The 20,937-nt window shown below is 38.4% G+C and overlaps 1 protein-coding gene across 3 annotated transcripts in view; it reads right to left on the bottom strand.

Annotated features, from left to right (window-relative positions):
* Positions 1–20,937, bottom strand: part of LOC306857790 (dynamin-binding protein-like) — a 51,992-nt gene that overhangs the window by 18,115 nt on the left and 12,940 nt on the right. For 2 of the 3 annotated variants that reach the window (XM_079397943.1, XM_079397944.1), the window contains exons 2-4: positions 14,478–14,635; positions 14,275–14,397; positions 9,229–11,424 (exon numbers count right to left, since the gene is read on the bottom strand). In XM_079397943.1, the coding sequence (XP_079254069.1) occupies positions 9,229–11,424; positions 14,275–14,397; positions 14,478–14,622 (2,464 nt within the window). In that variant the 5' untranslated portion in view covers positions 14,623–14,635. Of the gene's footprint in view, positions 1–1,387; positions 3,222–9,228; positions 11,425–14,274; positions 14,398–14,477; positions 14,636–20,937 lie in introns of those variants that run through there. The other variant, XM_079397945.1, reaches the window with a different exon arrangement.

Below are 20,937 nucleotides of genomic sequence, written 5' to 3'. Positions count from 1 at the left end.
GCAAGAACCCATCACCAATCACTGACAACAATAACAGTGCCACCTCATGCGTAAAAGCACTGGTGAAGCTGCTATAACTGAAGGCCATTCATTCTTGACTGTCAGTGAAACCTGAAGTAGTAGAGTAGATGGTACAAATATAGACCTAGAACCAGTATGTAAGGCCGTAACAATTTATAAAATGAACCACTCATTTTAAAATCATCAGTCTACTGACGTCCGCTTCGACGATTACAATGCACATTATAACTTTCGTTAACTAAACAATAAGTAAATCCACTTCACCAGCTAATAGCAATGCTATAGGAATATACAGAAGTTCTAAGACAAAATTCTAAAAATGACCACGCACTTGTTTCTCTGAGGCATGAAGTCTATAGAGTGACCCCAAAAAATCTGGACAGTAATTGGCATACTTAAGATGTATGTAGTGTCATTGCATTAAAAAACAAAAACACAAACCAAGTGGTAACTTTTTTCAACTATTAACTTTGTTGTCAACTAACTTTTCTTTAAACATTTATTAATTTAGTAGAAGTGTTAGTATCAACATTATGTTAGATACAGGTATGGAGGCAGAGTAAACAGTTCATTTAACTATTGACATGCTAAACTATATGAAAATATAATATGACGAAAACATCTAAATACAAAAAATATTTTTGCAAATGTTTTCCTTGAAAACATGAAAAATATAAAATAAATATTATATTAAAAATTGTTATGTATTGCACTTTCAAACAAATGTAGCTTAAATGTCTAAATGAGGCCAATTTAAAGCTCATGGCAAAAGGGATTTTGAAATCCTGATGCAAAATAGTACTTCTAGGCTTTGAACGTTTTGGTGCATTATTTTTTGTATTGTTGTTTTTGTTCTTTGTCTGAAGTTGTGGCATCATAGAATATTCAGTGGTTGTCAAACAAAAGAAAAATGTTTGAAAAGTGGAGGGAGGGAAGACAGAAAACGAGGGGGACAACAAAACCTGACAACAAAACCTGTTGGACCAGTTCCCCCCTCCCTTTAAGTTTCCAAGTTCACCTCTAAGAATAAAAAAAAAAAAAAGTGAAACACCACACTGCTCCACACTGACAGCTTCAATAGGCAGTCTCACAGACATGCATACCTATGCATTAAGATGGTGACAGCACAATCAGCACCTTTGGTATTTCCTGAATTGATTGGGAGATGTCCTAAAGCAGAGCTCTAGGACAAGGTCAAAAGAGAGCTTTAACCTCAAGTGATATCCATATGGACATTATTACTATCTATTGTTAGCTGACTTGTTCTGTTATGTTAAAACACACCCACAGCCACCTCAAGGTGTGTTTTGACCCTCAGATTTATTGCCATAGTACTGGATGTTCTGCTGGTACTAATGTGCTTTACCTTGTTTCTTTTTCCTGTTGGTGGCAAACTCTGACTTCCTGAGAGAGCTAGGTGCTGTCTTCCTATAGAAGCTGTTCCTGTCAAGTGAACCCACGTAAACAGGCTTCCTTATCCGGCCTTGACCTTCCAAATCCATTTTTCCTGAACCTGGCCGATCACTGAATTGGTCCTTGTGGTCATAACTGAGTTTAACAGGATGCTCACACAACCGTCTCTCCTTCAGTGTCTGCTTTTGATAAACATCCTTTTCCCATTCCTTGTAGTGTCTTCCACTGTTGTGGTCAGACTCTTGTCTCTGTTCTAAGGAATTTGACCTTACATCTCTGCAACGCTCCCTGCTTTTCTGGTCATCACTCTCACAACCCTTGTCTTCATAGCAGTCTTTAACACCGCTATCATAACGTTCATCTTTCCAGGAGTTTCGATCATCTTTTTCTCTGTAATCACGTTGATCACCCTCTCTGTACTGATAAGGGTCTTTTTCTTTAGGTTCAAAACGGTCCCTCTGTTCAGACTGGCCATTTTCTCTGTAATCATACCGGTCTCTTGGTTTGAGGTCATAGTGGTTACCTTTCTTACGTTCGTACCATTCCTGTTCATCTAGTTTAGAGAAGTCCCTTTCTCCTGTTCTTTCTCTACAGTCAAAGTAGTCATCTTTCCTAAAGTCACTGTGGATCTTCACCTTTTCTTTGTAGTCATAGTAATCTCCCTTCCTTTCTGCATACCGGTCGTAGTCTCTTCGGTTGATTGAATCCCTGTCTCTATACTGGTAGCGGTCACCCCTCCTGCGGCCCTCCTCACAGTAACTACGGTCATAGCGGTCCCTAGTTCTGTCATCACTCTGGTCTTTCTCTCTACGATCAAAGCGCTCATACTGGTAATTTTCTCTGGAGTCATAGTGGTCTGTTTCTCTATATCTGTACCGGTCCTTTTTCCTGGAGTCGTAATGTTCTTGATGTTTACTGTCATAGCGCTTGTCTCTGCGGCCATAACGGTCATACTTATCCAGCTCTTTATGGTCATAGTAATCCCGGCCCCTGCGGTCCCCATCTCTGTAATTATCAAGCTCTTTATCACTGTAGTCCTGGTTATCGCGGTCAAAACTATACGCATACCGATCTCTGCGACTGTAAGGTTCTCGTCTCTCACAGTACTCATCGGATTCCCAAGAATTGTACTGGGTCACATAGTCAGGACGTTCCTTACCCCTTGGGCTCTGTGCAAAATCTCTGTGGTCAGAGTAATCCAGTTCTTCCGGATGCTGATAGAAACCGTGATTGCCTGTCCACTCCTGTGGCTTCCTCGGCTCCTGGTACACTGCTTCTGGGGATTGATAGAAGAACTGTTGTGGAGGGACCTCTCGGTATGGAACCTTGTCCCAGTCCTCATATTCCCAGCATTGTTGACGGTACCCATTGGCTTCTCCGAGGTAGGCCTGGTGCTCCCAGTGTCCCGGCGCGGGTCTGAAGTCCTGAGGGCACATGACTGACTGCTGCTGAAGTCCTTGCTGTTGTTGAAAATGCAGCATTTGTATGCATCTCTCCTTCTCCCAGCCCTCACTCACCAATTCCTCGACACTCTTACCTCTCTTGGGAGGAGGCCTGTTGAAGTCCCAGAGCACTGGGGCAAATGGCATAGGGTGTCCTAAGACCACCTGTCCCTTCATAATGGCCGTGAGAGTCCACAAACAGGGCAAGCTGTGTTAGCTTCCCAGATTTCACATTCCAGGTCTAGATGTAGATGACTCCTCCTGTCAGGCATGCTCAAACTCTCGGTCTCACTATAACTCTCTTTCAACGACGGCTGACTGAACAGGACTGTCTGGTTCAGACCTGAGAAACTCAATCTCTCTCTCTCTCTCTCTCCGCCTACCCAGCCAATAGGAGGAAAAGAGGGAAGGAGGTGGGGGAGGGAAGAAGCAACAACGGAGAGGAGGCAAAGGGGGGGCATTTAGGGTTAATCATTGAACGTAGTCACATGAATGGATTACAGGGAGGCTGTGATTGGCTGAAGTCTCTGTTTGCATGAAAACACAGGCTGGATATCACAAAAGAGGAGGGGCATTATCCTCTTTCATTCCACAGACTTCTCTGTGGTGTTTTTAAACTTACTCATGAGCAAAGCTGTATATGCTCCTTGAAGGCTCTTTTTAGGCTGTTGTGTAACTAGAACAGGGATCTTGAAGCTGTACTATTTCACAGTTTCTGCTTGTGTTTTTAGCAGGTGTATATGCTTACACACTGAATGTTCTGTCAAAAGCAGAATCAATGCTGTATCTGTTCTAACTTGCTATCATACGTTTCAGAGTAGCAATGTTCCCATGAATGCCACAATCTTCTACTTTCATGTTTCAACAAGCTGACCTGGGAAAGTTGGACACAGGCCGATTATTCCAAAGAGGGCCGTGCACTGTCGAGTGCCTGCAAACTGCACAATGAACCATTGTTAAGGGCCGCCCCTGGTTTCACAGGCCAGGGCATCTTTTCATGCAAAGAAAAAAAATGCTATTCATGTGCTTCAGTATAGTAGATCACTCCCCTCTACAAAAAGACAAAACAGTACACAGTACTATGATTCTGATACTATGAGAATGTGTCAATGAAAACAAATACTAGTAAATTGAAAATGTAGTAAAAGAGAACAAGAAAGTTTTTTTGCTACAGCTTCTTAAGATATTAAAATACAAAATATTGCTCCAGTTAAGGCTGAAAAGAAAGTGAGAATAAGAGATTTTGTGGGTCTGATGGCTTGTTGTCTATTCTTTATAAACTTTGCTATTTTGATAATCAGTGTTTAAGATCTCACATTTCTTCACATGGGGCAGACCGAAACTCTGTGCATGTTGTTTTTCACTTCACAGACATCAGGAGCAACATTCCTCTTGTGTAATGGAGTTTTACTTTGTTTACAGAAGTACAACCCTTTGAAATGGCACTGAACTCACATTCAAAGATGCACCTGGTGCCTTGCGTCAAAAACACGTTTCATACATTTATTTCTAAAATCTGCTTTTAGGTTCACAGAGAGGTATGTAGAAGATCCTTATGAAGAAGGTCCTTAAGGAGTTTTAAACATTGGTCTGTAGTTAATGGCTCTTAATGTCCTGGCATTGGGGAGACAAACTTATGAATCTCATTTTGGACACAGACAAACCTGTGGATCAAAAGCATTCAAGACAGCCACTGTCCCTCAATGAGTGTCTGTTTCATACATTTTGATTACTTGGAATCTATCAGAGAATACAACAGGACTCAAAAAGTAATTACCGCAACAAAGCATTCAGATGCATGCTCGTGACAGAGGTGAGGACACAGGTCTCGCATGCCACTCTTCTCATCTTTGTTTTTAGAATAGCATTCCATCCAATCACTCACAGCCTTTCCAGCAGGCGATGGGATCATACAGCTCTTTAAAAGAGCCTTCTGTTAACCTGAATAGGCTTTCGTGCATGAGACAGGCACAGAAAAGCAGGGAGCAGGAGATTAGATCCAGGACACAAATGAGCTCTTGATGCTTTTTACGAGCACCCAAACAGATCCCAATTAGAACAAGGGCTGTGGAAGGGGCAACAGAAGGCTAGAACGGGACACTCAATCATAAATACACTCATAAATGAGCCTGTCAAAACTAAAATCACAACTGTGTCTTTCCTCCAACAACAGGAGTATGGAAAGAACAGCTCCCAGAAAGAAAATGATACATGAAAAATATAAGAGCCTGTGGGTCTGATAAGCCCCAAAACTGCTTTCTTTTTTCTCTCTCTCTCTTTCTCTCTTTTTTCTCTCTCCCTTTCTTTCTCTCTTTCTTATCCAATACAGTTTCAAATAACTTCTAATCCTATCTTACTCCAAAATTCAGTTTTGTTTTTTGTTCCATTCTAGAAGAGATGATGAAATAAGGAGCTCGTCTCCTCCCTCCAACAGAAAACCGCTGTTCAGCGAGTACAACTCCATAGCTGATAGGCTCTTGACTGACTCCCTGCACTGTAACAATAAATAACCATTGTTTCTACCCTCCCTGTTGAGAAACACACCCTGTTATGATAAATGTGGAAACAACACACACACACACACTCTGGTAAATGAATAAAGAGAAACACTCAAGGAAATGATGCTAATGACACCCAATGACTCAATATGACACACATTGCTATTCTAACAAGCACTGAAAATAAGACTGGACAATTAAGTAAGTAACAGAAATTAAATTAAATTTATTTCAATTTGATCACTTTGTTTAAAAAACCGACAAAAAAAACAACAACCCACAGCAGCAACCTGAATTCGCAACCTTGACTTTCCCCTTAAAAACATGCTACTGCATGTGGTCACATGACGTGATTTCTGTCCAGCTAGTGGCATGTAAGCAGCATAGAGGAGAGCTCAAACACAGTCATCTGAGCAACAGAAGCAGTATAAAAATATGCTTTTTACATATTTTTAATGTGAAATTATCGTTTTTACATTAAACCTGAAATGTGACTTTTTTCATTTCAAGAAATGTGTGCTTTGATTCCAATTGTTTGAAATATTCAATTAATAACCATAAATAGTTTGTTTCCTTCAATTATTTTAAAAATTATTTTTATCACAAAGAAATGCACTTTTGATTAGAAAAAAATATCTCCCACCTTTAGTGAACTATGAGGACAAAAATAAATAAATAAACATTCATTAATTGAGGTAAAATGTTCAATTAATTGAAATTTTGTATTCAGATCATATCGTCCAGCCCTAATTGAAAACCTAAAAAAATTTACTGCGCAGTGTAAATAAATGATTAAAATCCATAAAAATTATTTTGATTTGAAAATGTAGTTGTGTAGAGTAAGTGTAAAAAGCAAAAACAAAGAAGCAAGAATCATTAATAGGAATAAAGAATTTTGAATTAAAGTTGATTCAACTACATACACAAACAGTGTTGCGCCAATCCACTTCAGTTAGTCCAAGACATACAGGCGTCAGAAAACTTATGCTCAGTTGGACTTGGGCAGTGCTCCAAACCAAAGGCATGCATCACTATGCCTGATAATCACTCCTGGCGAGCCACTGATGCAGCTCCTTGCTTTAAAATTGACTTGTTATCAAATCTAAAACCGATCCAAGTTTCAAACCAAATTCCTTGTCCCTTATACTTGAAAACAGATGGCTGTGACTAGCAAGCAGGTTACACTTATCAAGCAAGATGTGTACACAGCTGTGTGCAAACAGTGTATGTGATACATAATAGTGTCACGTGCTGGGACCACAAAAACACAAAGCCAAAAATTTAATAAAAAACATAATTCACTGTATTGGCTATGAAATAGTGTCTAACTACAAAAGCAATCTGATATGAAAAGGGAAAAAAAGTTATTTTAAAACTCTGTAATACCACATACTAAGAAATACACACACAACCCATCTCCATCTCAGCTTAAGTCTTACCTGGTGCATGTGTGGTTCTGGTTCTAAGAACATGGCCAAAAAGGGCTGTGAGACGCACCACAGGCTGAACCAGAGAGCTCCAGAGTCTGGCTCTAAAACTACTGCGGTCCATGAATTCCAAAAAAGGCTTGATTACTATGGTAATGTCCACTATTATACCAAAAAACAGGAGGAGAACCGAGACAGTGATTCTGTGAGTAAGGGACATGCAGAGAGAATGTAGGGATAGATAGCAAGAGAAAGAGAGCAAGAACACGGGTGCAAAGAGGCCATGTATTTCATATGTACATGGGAAAAGTGTTGCCAACAAGACCAGCATTCCACACATAGGTAATATACCCATGCTAAAACATTTATAAAGTAATACCTTTTAAATTATAACTACATATAAATCAGACAATCTATTAGGGGCGAAACTGTTACTTGTGGATAAAGTTTGTGCAAACACAGCCTCTCAATCTTAGGGTGGAAATTTTAGTGCTGAGATCTGGCACAGAGGGAATACATGATGTTCTACTGTACAGTGAATCATGGCCACAATAACTCACGTCAGACAAATGTTGTGCAAAGACATGATACTCCCAGTGCCACTGTCTACTGATTCTTTCCACTTTGAGAATCAAAGTGGTTTCTACCCTTTATGAAAAAGGTCCGCCTATCATGTGTTCAGGCCTATGCCTGGGTGTGTTCTATTCCCTGGTTAGGGTGTGAAGGTCAAGCAGAGACCATTTATGAGAAACTGCTGAATATTACATAACATTGCTAAGAAAGCATTAGAAGAATGGAGGGTTATAATTCCTAATTTCGATTGTACCGTAATATAATTGACAACATCTTTGAGAAGATGTGAGCAAAACAGCCAATTCATATTGATATAGATGACAGACTTCCTAGTAAATAAGTTATGTTGACAGACACAGTATGGAGAATTTCAACATATATAAAAGTATCGACACGCCCAGTACAGTGAACTTTGTCTCGGGTGACGTTTCAGTGGCATATCGAAAGCACTCATCGGGAACACCTCTAACGTTCAAGATATAATTTGACCTCAAAAGTGGATAGTGGCTGATTTTTGTGGATATTGCACAAGCAAGAATGCTGATATGCAAATCTACATATCCAGTTGTTCAAATCAAAACACAACCAGCAGCTGACAAGTTGTTTTCTAGAATTGATATGAGCTCCTGTTCTGTTTTGTCAGAGAGTGTGACCAGCATAAAACAAATAGAAGTGGCTTATGTGGAAATACTAATTCTCAGGAAGGTTAAAGAATCCACTGACTCTACTTGCTGCCCATTTCCTTATTATTATTAACTACAACAACAACAATATTTTATTATCATTGTTACTGTTATTATTATTATTATTAATAATAATAATTATTATTATGTTTATTAATAATAAAATATTTGTCATATTTTTTATTATTATAACTATTATTTATATTATTATTACGCATTTTTGTCACTTGTGTCGTCACTATCTAATAATTTCTTCTTCTTGGCATTATAATTACGGAGTGTCTATTTACACTAAGTGCAAATAGCCCGCCTTGTTGGCAAAAGCTATTTACGCTAACTCCGCCCACTAACGCGTGATTGGGTTAAACAACACAAAAAAAAAAGATGCTAATTCAGCATCAGTTTCAGTGGCGTAGATGGTTAGGCGCATACTTTGTGACGCAATCGACCCAAGTTTGAGTCCGCCTTCTGCCAAACTTTTTTTTTCTCCCTTTTCAAATCTCATATTGCATCAGAAAGGCATTTATTTTCAATAGAAATTAAGGAAATAATCAAAAAGTTTAAAATAAAAGTATCGGGTTGAGTTAGGGTAGGTGCAGGGAGGGCTTTATTGTCCCAATAAGGTGGCATCCATTTAATAATTTGAATTAAACCTATAATTTATACTCAATACATTATTATTGCATACTGTTTTATAATGTACTACAATACTGAGGTGTAGATGATTGCAATATATTTGCAATAAGTAGTATAAATAGCAGAAAAGCTTGTTATTTTAACATAGTGTAAATAGAATCTATAGTTATTTCCACTTAGTGTAAATAGCATATCGTTAAAAAAATACTGCTATTTTCACTTAGTGTAAATAGCATCTATCGCTATTTACACAGTGCAAATAGCCGCTGCCTTATTATTATTGTCAAGAAACAGACATAAACCAATTATTACCTAGAGAGAAACAAGTGGGAAACATGCATCACTTATAATAATAATAATAATAATAATAATAATAATAATAATGTTAAACGCTGCATGTTTCCTAATTTAGAATGAACAAACGAACAAATAAATAATAAATATTAGATATCAGATACTGAATGTAATCTGTATCTGTAACAGTGGTAAAAACACAACACATATACAGAGAATAAAAGGAGAAATTTGTGACTACCTTGTAGCTGCTGCTGTTCCAGGGTCAGCGTCTCCATGGTGTAGGTGCAGAATTCCAGATTCTCAAGAGCCTGTTGTCTCGAAGTCTCATCCTGCTCTTCTTCCAGCATGGCCTGCAGCTCCTGGGCTGTGTGAGAATACATATCAATGTCTCTTTCCACCTCCTCCAACCTCAAGAGTAACCTGTATTGCTCCTGTTCCCTCTCTCTTTCTCTCTCCATTTCTTTCTCCATCTCTAGAGCATCCTCTGCATCTTCCACCTCTTCAACAATCTCTTTCTCTTCCGGTGAGTTATAGAATGGGTTGGAGGTGGGTGGAGGGGGGCCTGGCATCACAGCGTTGGTACGTGGGCATGGAGGAGGGGGGCGCGGCGCTGGACGTGCGGGTTTGTAAGGCTGAGGAGCAATGCGTCCATTGGTTTGAGGACAATGTGAGTTTGTAGGTGCTGGTGGCCTAAGGACCCGCGGTCTAGGAGGAGGTGGGCGTAGCGTTTTCCGCCTTTCCAGAGAGGAGGAGGCGGAGCCAGAGGGAGAGGAAGAGGTGGGCAACAAACGTTCCATCGGGGAATGGGAGAAGCCACGGATTATGTCGTTCTCATTGTTGTGGTCCAAAATGGAGAAGTAACGAGAAACTTTACTGCCCCTTCCACCACTAACCTCCTCCCATCGGCTCTGTTCTGTGGCTCCATTGCCACGACCTGGCAAGCTGCATTCAAACTCTATCAGCTGCTGAGAAAGCTTGGCTTCAAGATCCCCAGCTGACACAGCCAAAGTCTCCAGTGTCCGAGACGTCGGTAACCCATTTGAACCCTGTTCCTGAGGCCATGGCCAGTGGTTGCTGAGGCCACCGGACATTAGGTCCGCATCATTGACGCTTGCGTGTCGAGTTAACTTTCTCTGCCTGCTCGTCTCAGCAGAAATTTTACTGTTGAAGGGGTTTCTGCTGTCATGAGATGCATAGTTACCACTGTTTCTTGTCCAGGTGGAATTAGGTGAGGTTCTGGTGGGTGGATTTAGACTTTGTTTTCTTGAGATGGGTGCTGGGGGAGGTTCTCGTAAACTGGTGTGAGAACTGGTGCTGTATTTTCGGTTGCTGAGGGCATGTAGACTCGGCCTAGGGGGCAGCTCGGGTCTACCCAGATTGGGGCTGCCCGTTCTGGTACTTTGGACTGAGCTACCCGCCCTGTGGGGTTGCGTGTGAGGGGGTGGGGGTCTTTCTCGCCTTACTTCTTGCAGATGAACCTGTGATTGATTTTGAGTCGTTCCTCTCCCTTGAGAACTTTGATCGGATTGCATGTAGTGCACATGCTCATCTTTTCTTTCCTCCTCCCGACGCTCAAAGTAATCTAGGTCCCAAACTGTGTGGTCTTCCTGAGTAGCCCACTCCTGCCCATATTCTGGCACTGTGCAATCTTGCTGAGTTGAGGTATAATCAGGAGTGTAACGCTCTTCTTCTCTCTCAGGTTCACAAATTAAAGTCTCGCTTTGTGGGACAACCTGTAGCTGCCCTTCCATCTTGACAAATCGATGAGGGAAAACTCCTCTTCTGTCATGTATTTGCCCCTCCAACCATCCGTCCTCCAACGTGGTGAGGATACGGATCCTATCACCAACATCAAAGTCCAGCTCACCAGGTTCAAGTGCCCGGAATTCATAAAGCGCAATACCATATATAGCTCCCTCTTCCTCCTCCTCCTCCTCTTCTTCCTCTTGCTGTGGTTGAATCTCCATTTCTGGATTTTCCTCATCCCTCTCTTCCTTCTCCCTCCTCTCTTCTTCCTCCATACTGTAAACCAGATACTGTTGTAGGGTCTGAGGTTCAGGTTCCTCCAGAGGTGAGCGCAGAGGACAAAGCAGCTCCACAAAGCCCTCAGGAAAAACTCCCGTCCTGCCGTCCAGCTCTCCCTGGAACCATCCAGGTTCTGGCAGGCCTATGATGGTGATGACATCCCCCTCGCGAAAGTCCAGCTCCTCGTCCAGCTGGGCATGAAGGCTCATGAGGGCACGGGCCTGGCCCAGTGCATGTGGGGGAAGCTCGGAGGCCTGGGCAGCCGCGCTGCGCTCTGACAGCTGCCTGGATCGCCCGGAAAGCTCCAGCACTTTAACGCAAGAGATGGGGAAGACCCCACGTGAGCCCCATGCATTATGCCCTCTCATCCCCACAGCATCCACACTGCTTTCAGCAGCAACTACATCACCTACAGCAGGAGAGAAGAGTAGAAAATAAGCATCAGGATAACAAAGACTGAAATATCTTCAACAAAAATACTGGTAATAAAAATAAATTGCTGAAACTACTGCAAAACTGTTCTGGCTGACTTCCAGCATATGTTAATGAAACCTCTGCAGCTTATCCCTGCTAATATCTAGAGAAACACTGCAAAACTTCTTGCTGCCTTCTTACTGAGTTTGATAGTTTTTTTCTATTATAAAAAAATATATAAAAATCCTAAAAACAAGATACATTTACTTAGTCTATATAGAGTGTTTCTTAAATTAATTTATGTTTTATTGTTGTTTTATGCAAAGGCAGCATCTAGGCCATTTCATGTCAGTTCAGTTGACTAAATCAAAATAAGTAAATTAATAAGCATTTAAAAAGAGATAATGACTAGATAATCAAGGTAATTAGTATCAATATAATAAGTATTAAAATAAGTGTATTTTTTCTTATAGCACCTCCAGTACAGTAATTAAAGGAGTATTTCACCCAAAAATTTACATTTTGTCATCATTTACTCACCCTCATGTCATTCAAAATGCTGCATGTTTCTTTCTTATGTTGAACACAAAAGAAGATATTTTGAAGAATTTTGAAGAACCAAACAGTTGCTGGTCCCCATTGACATCCATAGTAGGTATAAAAATACTATGGAAGTCAATGGAGACCATCAACTGTTTGATTACCAGTATTCTTCAAAATATCTTTTGTGTTCAACATAAGGAAAAAAAGAAACTCATACAGGTTTGGAATGACACAATAATTTTTGGGTGAACTATTTCTTTAAAAGCCACATTCTCGGAAAATAAGTCTGAATACTCTATTCATATATTTAAATGTTATTGACACTAGACTCTAAAAAAAGAGCAAGTTGCAAAAGAAGACCATCTGCATGTGTTCACAGACCAACAGTTGAGCTGTCTCCTTTGACTGACAACCACAGTGGCCTTCGTCACCCTCAACTAATAGTGTCTCCAGCTGAATTACGCATTTTACTTTCCTCACACCCAAACAGTGTAAACAACTTCCTCTCCATATGAGGACATAAGGACTTCTGTCAAGCTTAAAATGATCATTGAGAAAATCTGTTGACTTTATAAAAAGGATTTAGGTGGATTATGTTTTGTATTAACTGTATTAGTTTTATTTGTATGAGATAATACTTTATTTGCATAACTAGCATATTTGTTCCAAATTGCATCCAAGCTAAAGCATTTGCTAAATGCATTAATTGTAAATGAATTTTTTAACTAGCAGGAGAGTAACATTCACAGCCAGGGCAAAAGACAAAATGTATTTCTTTATGCTGTCCTTGTAAATAGCGTTAGACCCGTGTGACGTTCACCTCTGCTCTGACCTCAAGTCAGTTTGCATTGCAGTAAAGTCACTGGTGTGGTCAGTTTCACTTAGCAAACACACACACACACACACATATACACATCAACAGGAGCCAGAATGTCCATTAGGGTCACAAGGGCCACATTCCACACAGACGTGCTCCGCCTCCCATTGTGTTCAACTCATAAACTTGAACAGCGTATATGATCCCCACTGACATGATAGGGGAAACTAAATTCATCCAGTTGTGTTTTTCACATAAAAATAAAGGAAGTGTGTGCTGGACAAATAACAGTTTCCGCATTAGATCAGTACTGGCTACTACAAACATCTAAAGCAATATAAAACATAAACAGACATGTAACATACAAAACATCAACACAAAGAAACATGTTCCAAGTAAGCAACGAAAAGAAGAAAAAACATTACAGAACAGATAGGAAATAACAGATAAGTAATACAAAAATATAATTTTTTGTATTACCTTTTGGGATTATGACTATCATTTATTCTACACAATATAAACACAACTAGTGACCTCTAGTGGTGACTTGGGATCAGCGCTTCTGAAAGCTCTGATGATTTAGACCAGGGATCCTCAAATCTGGACCATTCCTGCAGTTTAATCAGAGTCTTCAGGATCATTAGAAAATAGCAGGTAGGTGAGTTTGATCAGGGTTGGAGCTAAACTCTGCAGCAGATTGGACCTCCAGGGAAAGATTTGAGGAACCCGGATATAGACTAATGTGGACCAAAAATAGACAATAAACTGGATACATCAGGAATAAATATGATTGATGACCCAGAGCTTTCATTTTTGATTAACATTTTGATCTACAAAAACTACCTCTGAATCCTCTTTTAAAGTGTTTTCTCTGTTTCTGTGGCTACAGTAAAGGTGATCTACGATCTAGGGCTCTACTATCTACTATATAAAATGAAATATACCTCTCATATATGACATTACGTCACTCTGAGCAAGCAGAATTTATGCTGATGGAAAGAGAAAATGACAGTACAAAGAGATTTAACTCATCACCTATCTAAAATTTTAACATTATGTATAGATGAAACATCTTCATGTTAAAGCAACATCTGGTTCAAAAATAAAAATTCTGTCATAATTTATGAAACAAAAATCACCCTCATATTCCAAACCTGCATGATCTTATGTGAAACACAAATGTCTTCTGGAAACCATAGCTTTTTGAGATGCAAAGACTTTTCTGCTTTGTTTTTATACTGCTTTTTACTTCACAATCTCCAAAAATGCTGAATGCCCAAAGTCTCATTATCATTATTCCATTATGTCTTTGAATTGTTACATGAATAAAGAAAGTCATACAGGTTTGGAATAATATGAAAAGTGTATTATGCATCAGCATAATTCATAATTTAAATTTTTTTCCCTTTGTTGCAGTATTATTAGCCTTAATGAACCTGGATAAAAGTCATGCATGTTTAATAACTAAGAGCATAATTTATGTACCTCTCTTTAGTGGTAAGTTTCCAGCATCCACAGAGTTAAAGTCATTGACGCACACATACAGATTCTCTCCTGTCTTGGTGCTTGGGATTGTAACAGGTTCCACAAAAGTGCTGGGAAACTGGCCTGTAGGCAGAAAGAAAGAAAAGATATCAACACTAATATCACAGACAGACAATGTAATGTGAATGCTTGCAGGACTTTACCTGTGACTCCATCTTTAATTCCGAGCAGCCAAAATTCATCAACTACACTGAGCACTTCAATGACATCTCCAGTGAACAGTGGGAGTTCTTCAGAGACACTGGGAAGGAACTCAAACACGGCACGCACCACCGATCCAGCCTCCATGTTCACTCATCACCTGACCATTACAAGCAAAAAAAGAGATGGATTAAACATGACACCTAGGCCTATACAACAAACATATTGTCATTATAGTTCCCCAGAGTATTTGTCTGTGGGATGCCCTTTCCTGTTAAAGATCTGTATTTCATGTTTTCTCATTACACATTCTGAAGTGATGAGCTCGAAAGCTGATGACGTCAGAACAGCTGTTTGGAAAACAAGAAATCGCATTTATTAGTATCCAGGGAATACCATGCAATCTATTTTTTTTTTTTTTTAGTTTTTTTGCTGACCCAGTCAAATGGCTGTGAAGAGTAATTTATTTACTATTTTAGCAATATATATTTTTTAGAAAAAGGATCAGAAGCAAAGTATATATATTTTTATTAAACGTTAAGATTAGTTTTAAGATACATATGAGTTACAAATGCATTTTTCTCTTAACAGATATCATGTTGGCAGGCATTTCATGTTGGCTTTAAAGGGTTGTCCCCATGTTTTCATCACAACTGCTGCTGAATCTTCAGCAACAAGGTGAAAGAAATCGCATTCTCAATGTGCATTTAAAGTTTGAATTGAATGAGAAACAGACACGGTACAGAAAAATAACGGCATGAAATCCTAAACTGAATTAACTTTTTACTTGAGTACTGAACAACAAGTTAGTTGTTTGTATGTCAACATTCAATTATACACATTTATTGTTTTTTGTTTTTAAAGGAACATTCATAGATTACTGTTCAAAAGTTTGTGGTCAATTTAAATATATATATATATATATATATATATATTTATATATATAAATATTATATATTATTTAGCAACAATGTGTTCAAAAGTAACAGTAAAAATATTTATAATGTTACATAAAAACTGAATTTGTATAAACATTTATAACATCAAAGAATCCTGAAAAAAATAAAATTAAAATCACAGTATTATGCAGCTGTTTGGAAGATCTGAAGGATCATCTGACACTGAAGACTGGATTAATTGCATATTTCACAATATTACTGTTTTTTTATTTTGATCCTACAAAACATTAAGCTTTGATGAGCATAAGAGACAAATCATTCAAAAGCATCTCCATGTGTATGCGAACAGAACTGACAGCATAAATACAACACAAATTATAGTTCGGTTACATGGCTCTGGTACATAGTGATTCTCATTGTTAATGAGACTGGCTAAATAAATGTGTATAACTTAGAAACAGGGCGACCGATTTCACCTCTCTTTTGGACAACATTTCTTCAACAAGCTCAAATGTGTTTATATACTCCCTCTAAAACACATTAAGTCATTCACATGAGAGCAATACTGGGGTGGAGGCCTTGAGCGGGAGACTGTGCGGTCCAAAGTTAATAGACAATGATGAGTCATAAAGTTCTGCGTGCATGAAGTATACAAGTTTGTGAGCCTGAAACAATGTGAATTCATATGAAAATATTTATAAGCAAGCATGTTTCTGCCAGAATTTGTCTCAGTCCTCCTCCATGATAAACAAATGGAGATTGATCTAGCACACTAATGAAGCCAATCCCAACTGAATGGAGAATTAAGTACCACTGTGAGAGTGAATACGAGAGTCAAAGAAATATAAAGAGAGGAAATGAGAGCTGAAATGCACGTTTCAGAAGCTCAAAGAACTCTCTGTCTGCTGTGAGAGAGAGAGAGAGAGAGAGAGAGAGAGAGAGAGAGAGAGAGAGAGAGAGAGAGAGAGAGAGAGAGAGGAGAGAGAGAAGAGAGAGAGAGAGAGAGAGAGAGAGAGAGAGAGAGAGAGAGAGAGAGAGAGACACAGAGAGACAGAAAGAAAGAGAGAGAGAGAGAGACTCTCTCTCGGGACCTCTCAAGTGTCGGGGTAACAGGTGACCCGACTGAAAGGTGACAGGGGTTACAGCAGGACTTGTGTTGTTGCCAGGTGAACGACTGTGTCTAAAAGTGACATTTTGTCTTTATGTTGCACACAGATGACTGAGTTTGAGTCAGTGCATGATAAAAGTAGAAGGTAAAATACAAAATACTGCAGCCTTAAAAGAAACTCAAAATCCAATCCATTTTTTTCCTGAGAAACCGTTAAGCACCGCCATGATAGATTCTAACTTTGATTCAATAAAAAAAACACTGACTCAGTTAATTAAATATAACTAAATATAAAAAGTGCAAACTGTTAAGCGGTGCATTAATTTGACTAGAAACACCAGAGACCAGAAATGTAAAGCATCTTTCTGTTATGATGCAGGAAAAACTGGATACAAAAGCCTAGTGTTAACCCACACCACTGCTCTTCCCCTGTGGCACAGAGTATTCATGATGTTTTGAGTCAAAGAAGTGAAATCCACTCATGTACATCTGCAAAGAATTTGGGGGTGAAAAAAATCCAAAACTTTTTAGTCAGGCAGCAACACAGGCACCTTTTTCTCCTGCACTCTGTCAGGTCCACAGTAATGTGTCAATAGCTATAGCTTTCTATAGTTTTTATTACAGGTGCATCTCAAAAACCTTGAATATTGTGACAACTGCATTTTTTTGTAACATTTCAAAAAGTAAAACTTTCATATATATTTTAGATTCATTACAAGTAAGACATTTCTAAAGTTTGTTTTCATTTTGATGATTAGAGCTTACAGCTCATTAAAGTCAAAATCCAGTATCTCAAAATATTAGAATATTTCCTAAGATCAATCAAAAAAAGGATTTGCAAAGCAGAAAAGTTCAAGTTCTTTAAAGTATGTTCATTTATGCACTCAATACTTTGTCAGGGCTCCTTTAGCACAAACTCCAGCATCAGTGAGGAATGGCATGGAAGCTGTGGCTCTGCTGAGGCACTATTAAGCACAGTAATATCTTGGTCAGCAAACCACTTAGAAGTGGTTTTGGCACTTACTGTGGGCAGGTGCTAAAGTCCTGCTGGAAAAGCAAATCAGCATCTTCATAAAGCTTGTCAGCAGATGGAAGCATAAAGTGCTCCAAAATCTCCTGGTAGACGGCTGCATTGACTGCATTGACACGGCACTCCAAATCATCACTGACTGTGGAAACTTCAAACTGGACTTCAAGCAGCTTGGGTTCTGTGCCTCTCCACTCTTCCTCCAGACTCCAGACCTTGATTTCCAAATGAAATGCTAAATTTCAATTTATTTGAAAAGAGGACTTTTGGACCACTGAGCAACAGTCCAGTTCTTTTTCTCCATAGCCCAGGTAAGATGCTTCCGACGTTGTTTCTGTTTCAGAAGTGGCTTGGTAGCCCTTTTCCTGAAGATGTCTGAGCGTGGTGACTCTTGATGCACTGACTCCAGCTTCAATCTACTCCTTGTGAAACTCTCCCAAGTGTTTGAATCAGCTTTGCTTGACAGTATTCTCAAGCTTGCTGTCATCCCTGTTGCTTGTGCACCTTTTCCTACCCAATTTCTTCCTTCCAGTCAACTTTGCATTTAATATGCTTTGATACAGCACTCTGTGAACAGCCACTCCTTTCAGTAATGACCCTCTGTGACTTACTCTCTTTGTGGAGGGTGTCAATGATTGTCTTCTGGACCATTGCCAAGTCAGCAATCTTCTCCATTATTGTGGTTTCAAAGAACAAGAGATACCCTGAATTTATCCTGTAGAGATACATTAAAGAGTCGTTTAATGAAACTCAAATATAAATTCATGTTCTAATCTAATCATCTAAATTAAAACAAAAAAATCATCAAAATTAAAACAAAAAAATCTTTTGAAATGTCTTACTTTACATGTTATGAATGTAAAATATCTGAAAGTTTCACTTTTTGAAATAAGTTTAAAAAAATTAAGTTTTTCACAATATTTTTTTTTTTAGATGCACCTGTATTAAGTAAAAAAATTAAAAATGAATTTGATCTCTGTAAATGTACACTGTTGTTCAAAGGTTTGGGGTCGGTAAGTCTTTTAAATGTTTGTGAAACATTATCCTCACCAAGGCGTAAAACAGTAATATTTTGAAATAATATTACAATTTTAAATGAATGTTTTCCCATTTAATATATTTTAAAATGTAATTCATTTCTGTGATTCCTCTAGTCTTCAGTGTCACATGATCCTTCAGAAATTATTATTTAATGCATGAAAAAAATTATAAAAATTTTTTTTTTTATTTATAATAGATATTTAGTGTAACATTATAAATATCTTCCGGTCACTTAAACTGATAAATTTAAATCAAGCTTGCTAATTTCTTTCAAAACAAAAATCTTTTTGACTCCAAACTTTTAAACAGCAGTGTTAATTCAATTGCTGTAACTGAATATGAATTATGAAATTCTAATGCACAGTATGAAAAATGGATAATCATTTTAAGACTTGCTAAAAACTACATTGAATTTAATCATTAAATTATTACTTGGCTTATTAACTTGGGCGTTAGATGTTGTTAAAGGTTTAAAATACAGGACACATTTAAATATAAATAAAACAACATTACATAAAATAAAAAAAACACACAGCAGTGAACACACACACACCGTGAACACACACCCGGAGCAGTGAGCAGTGGCCATTTATGCTGCGGCGCCCGGGGAGCAGTTGGGGGTTTGGTGCCTTGCTCAAGGGCACCTCAGTCGTGGTATTGATCGTGGTACTGCCTATAAAGTGACTGACAGACTAGGAAGACAGGCAGCTGCTTTTGATTTTGAAAACAGCCAATGTGTGTCAGTTACAGAAAGAATGCACTGACGTAACTTAAGAATATGAGGGAGTATCAAAGCTTTAAGCCTCACGAGAGAGGGTGAACTTTAAATATACCCTTAACATTACTGAGGGTGTTTAAATAACCATTATAATCAGCTAAAAACTGTTGGGTCAAACACACATGCATACATTGTTTCTCTAAAAGATTCAGAATATTTCTTGCTTTGACAAGGGGAAATAAGTGAAACCAGAACACTAACTGGATAAAATGATTTCAGGCGTTTTGCATTCTTCCCTATGTCCTGATCAGCTGTTCTGATCAACACCCTCTGAAATAATGGAAAATTAGAGACTTCTCGACTCAGAAATGGATTCCAGTCATCAGCACACTCTCTGCACACCACTTCAATAAGCAGAGTTGCTGTCAATGAAGGAAGAACCAACATGAACATGTTTAGACATGAGGGCAAAGCCACAGAAACTGTGGATGTGTGTGTAAGAGTGAATGAGTAACAGTATGTCTTTCCTTTATTTTTTGAGGGGGGAAAAAAAGAGATCCCAGAGCAAGATTCCAATGAGTGCTGGATATTTCCTGCTGATGAATCAGTTAATGCGAGTCTGAACATCAGACAGAGAACTGGCATGTCCTTGCAGTCTACGTGTCCTGCAGCTAGACATTTAACAATCCTCAAAGATTATTGTGAGATTTTATGACACAGCTGTTTCACATATACAATATGCAAAAATAATCATGCCTTGAATTTCCAGTTTATTCAAAACATTTACTAGTAAACTATTTTTACTGTATATTTTTAATAATATTAATAGTAAATATGTATTAAAATTAAGTACTAAAATATATGTCAATTACATTTTCAAATTTACATTTTAAATTAATTTTAGAATTATAATAAAAGTGTGCATTTATACAAATATTTGTGTATTTATATTTATGCATTAGTTACAGTATATTATGAAAAAAAAAATTGCTGGAAAGGCTTTCTGAATCCAGAAGCAATGTGTTGCTTCTTGATTTCTCCCAGTTAGTCTGGATCAGTTCCTCCGAGACAGATGGGTGATGTGGTGATAGAAGCAGTGGGTGCCTTTTACTCACCACATTTAGCAAATGTCACAAGTTATTCCTTGCTCAACACTTTCAACTAACAGGTAATCCAGAATGCTCCCAAATTTATTTTTTTAAACTAACTTCTACATTCTAGGAGGTGGTGCTAACTAGTGATAATCCAGGCAGGTTGAAGCAGAACTTCATACTTAAATCACCCCACCCATATTTAGGAATTAGTGCAGAAACAGGACATGATCAAGTGTATCTGAAGCTCAAATTGCGAATAATGCATACAAAGAAATTGCCATTATGCTTACAGATCATTTAATGAAGATGAGAACATCTCTATCTTGCATTAACATTTATAATTTCAGGTTTGGTTAAATATGAAATATTTTTACTCACAGTTTCTTGATCTCAGGAAAACAAGCTTTTTATTTCAGATGTATCTGTGGTTTTGTTAAACAACACATGGACTCCATTTTCCCGTGATCAGAAGTTAAGACTCTGAAGGACACTCTCCTTCAGGTGCCACTGTCGCACAGAGCATTCAGTAATACGGAAACAAGCAGACATATGGTGAGGAGGTCACTAAACCAGAT

The sequence above is a fragment of the Barbus barbus genome (genome assembly GCF_936440315.1).
Source record: "Barbus barbus genome assembly, chromosome: 38".
Lineage (NCBI taxonomy): Eukaryota > Metazoa > Chordata > Actinopteri > Cypriniformes > Cyprinidae > Barbus > Barbus barbus.
The sequence above is the reverse complement of the archived record's forward strand: the minus strand, read 5'-3'. Positions and strand labels throughout refer to the sequence as shown.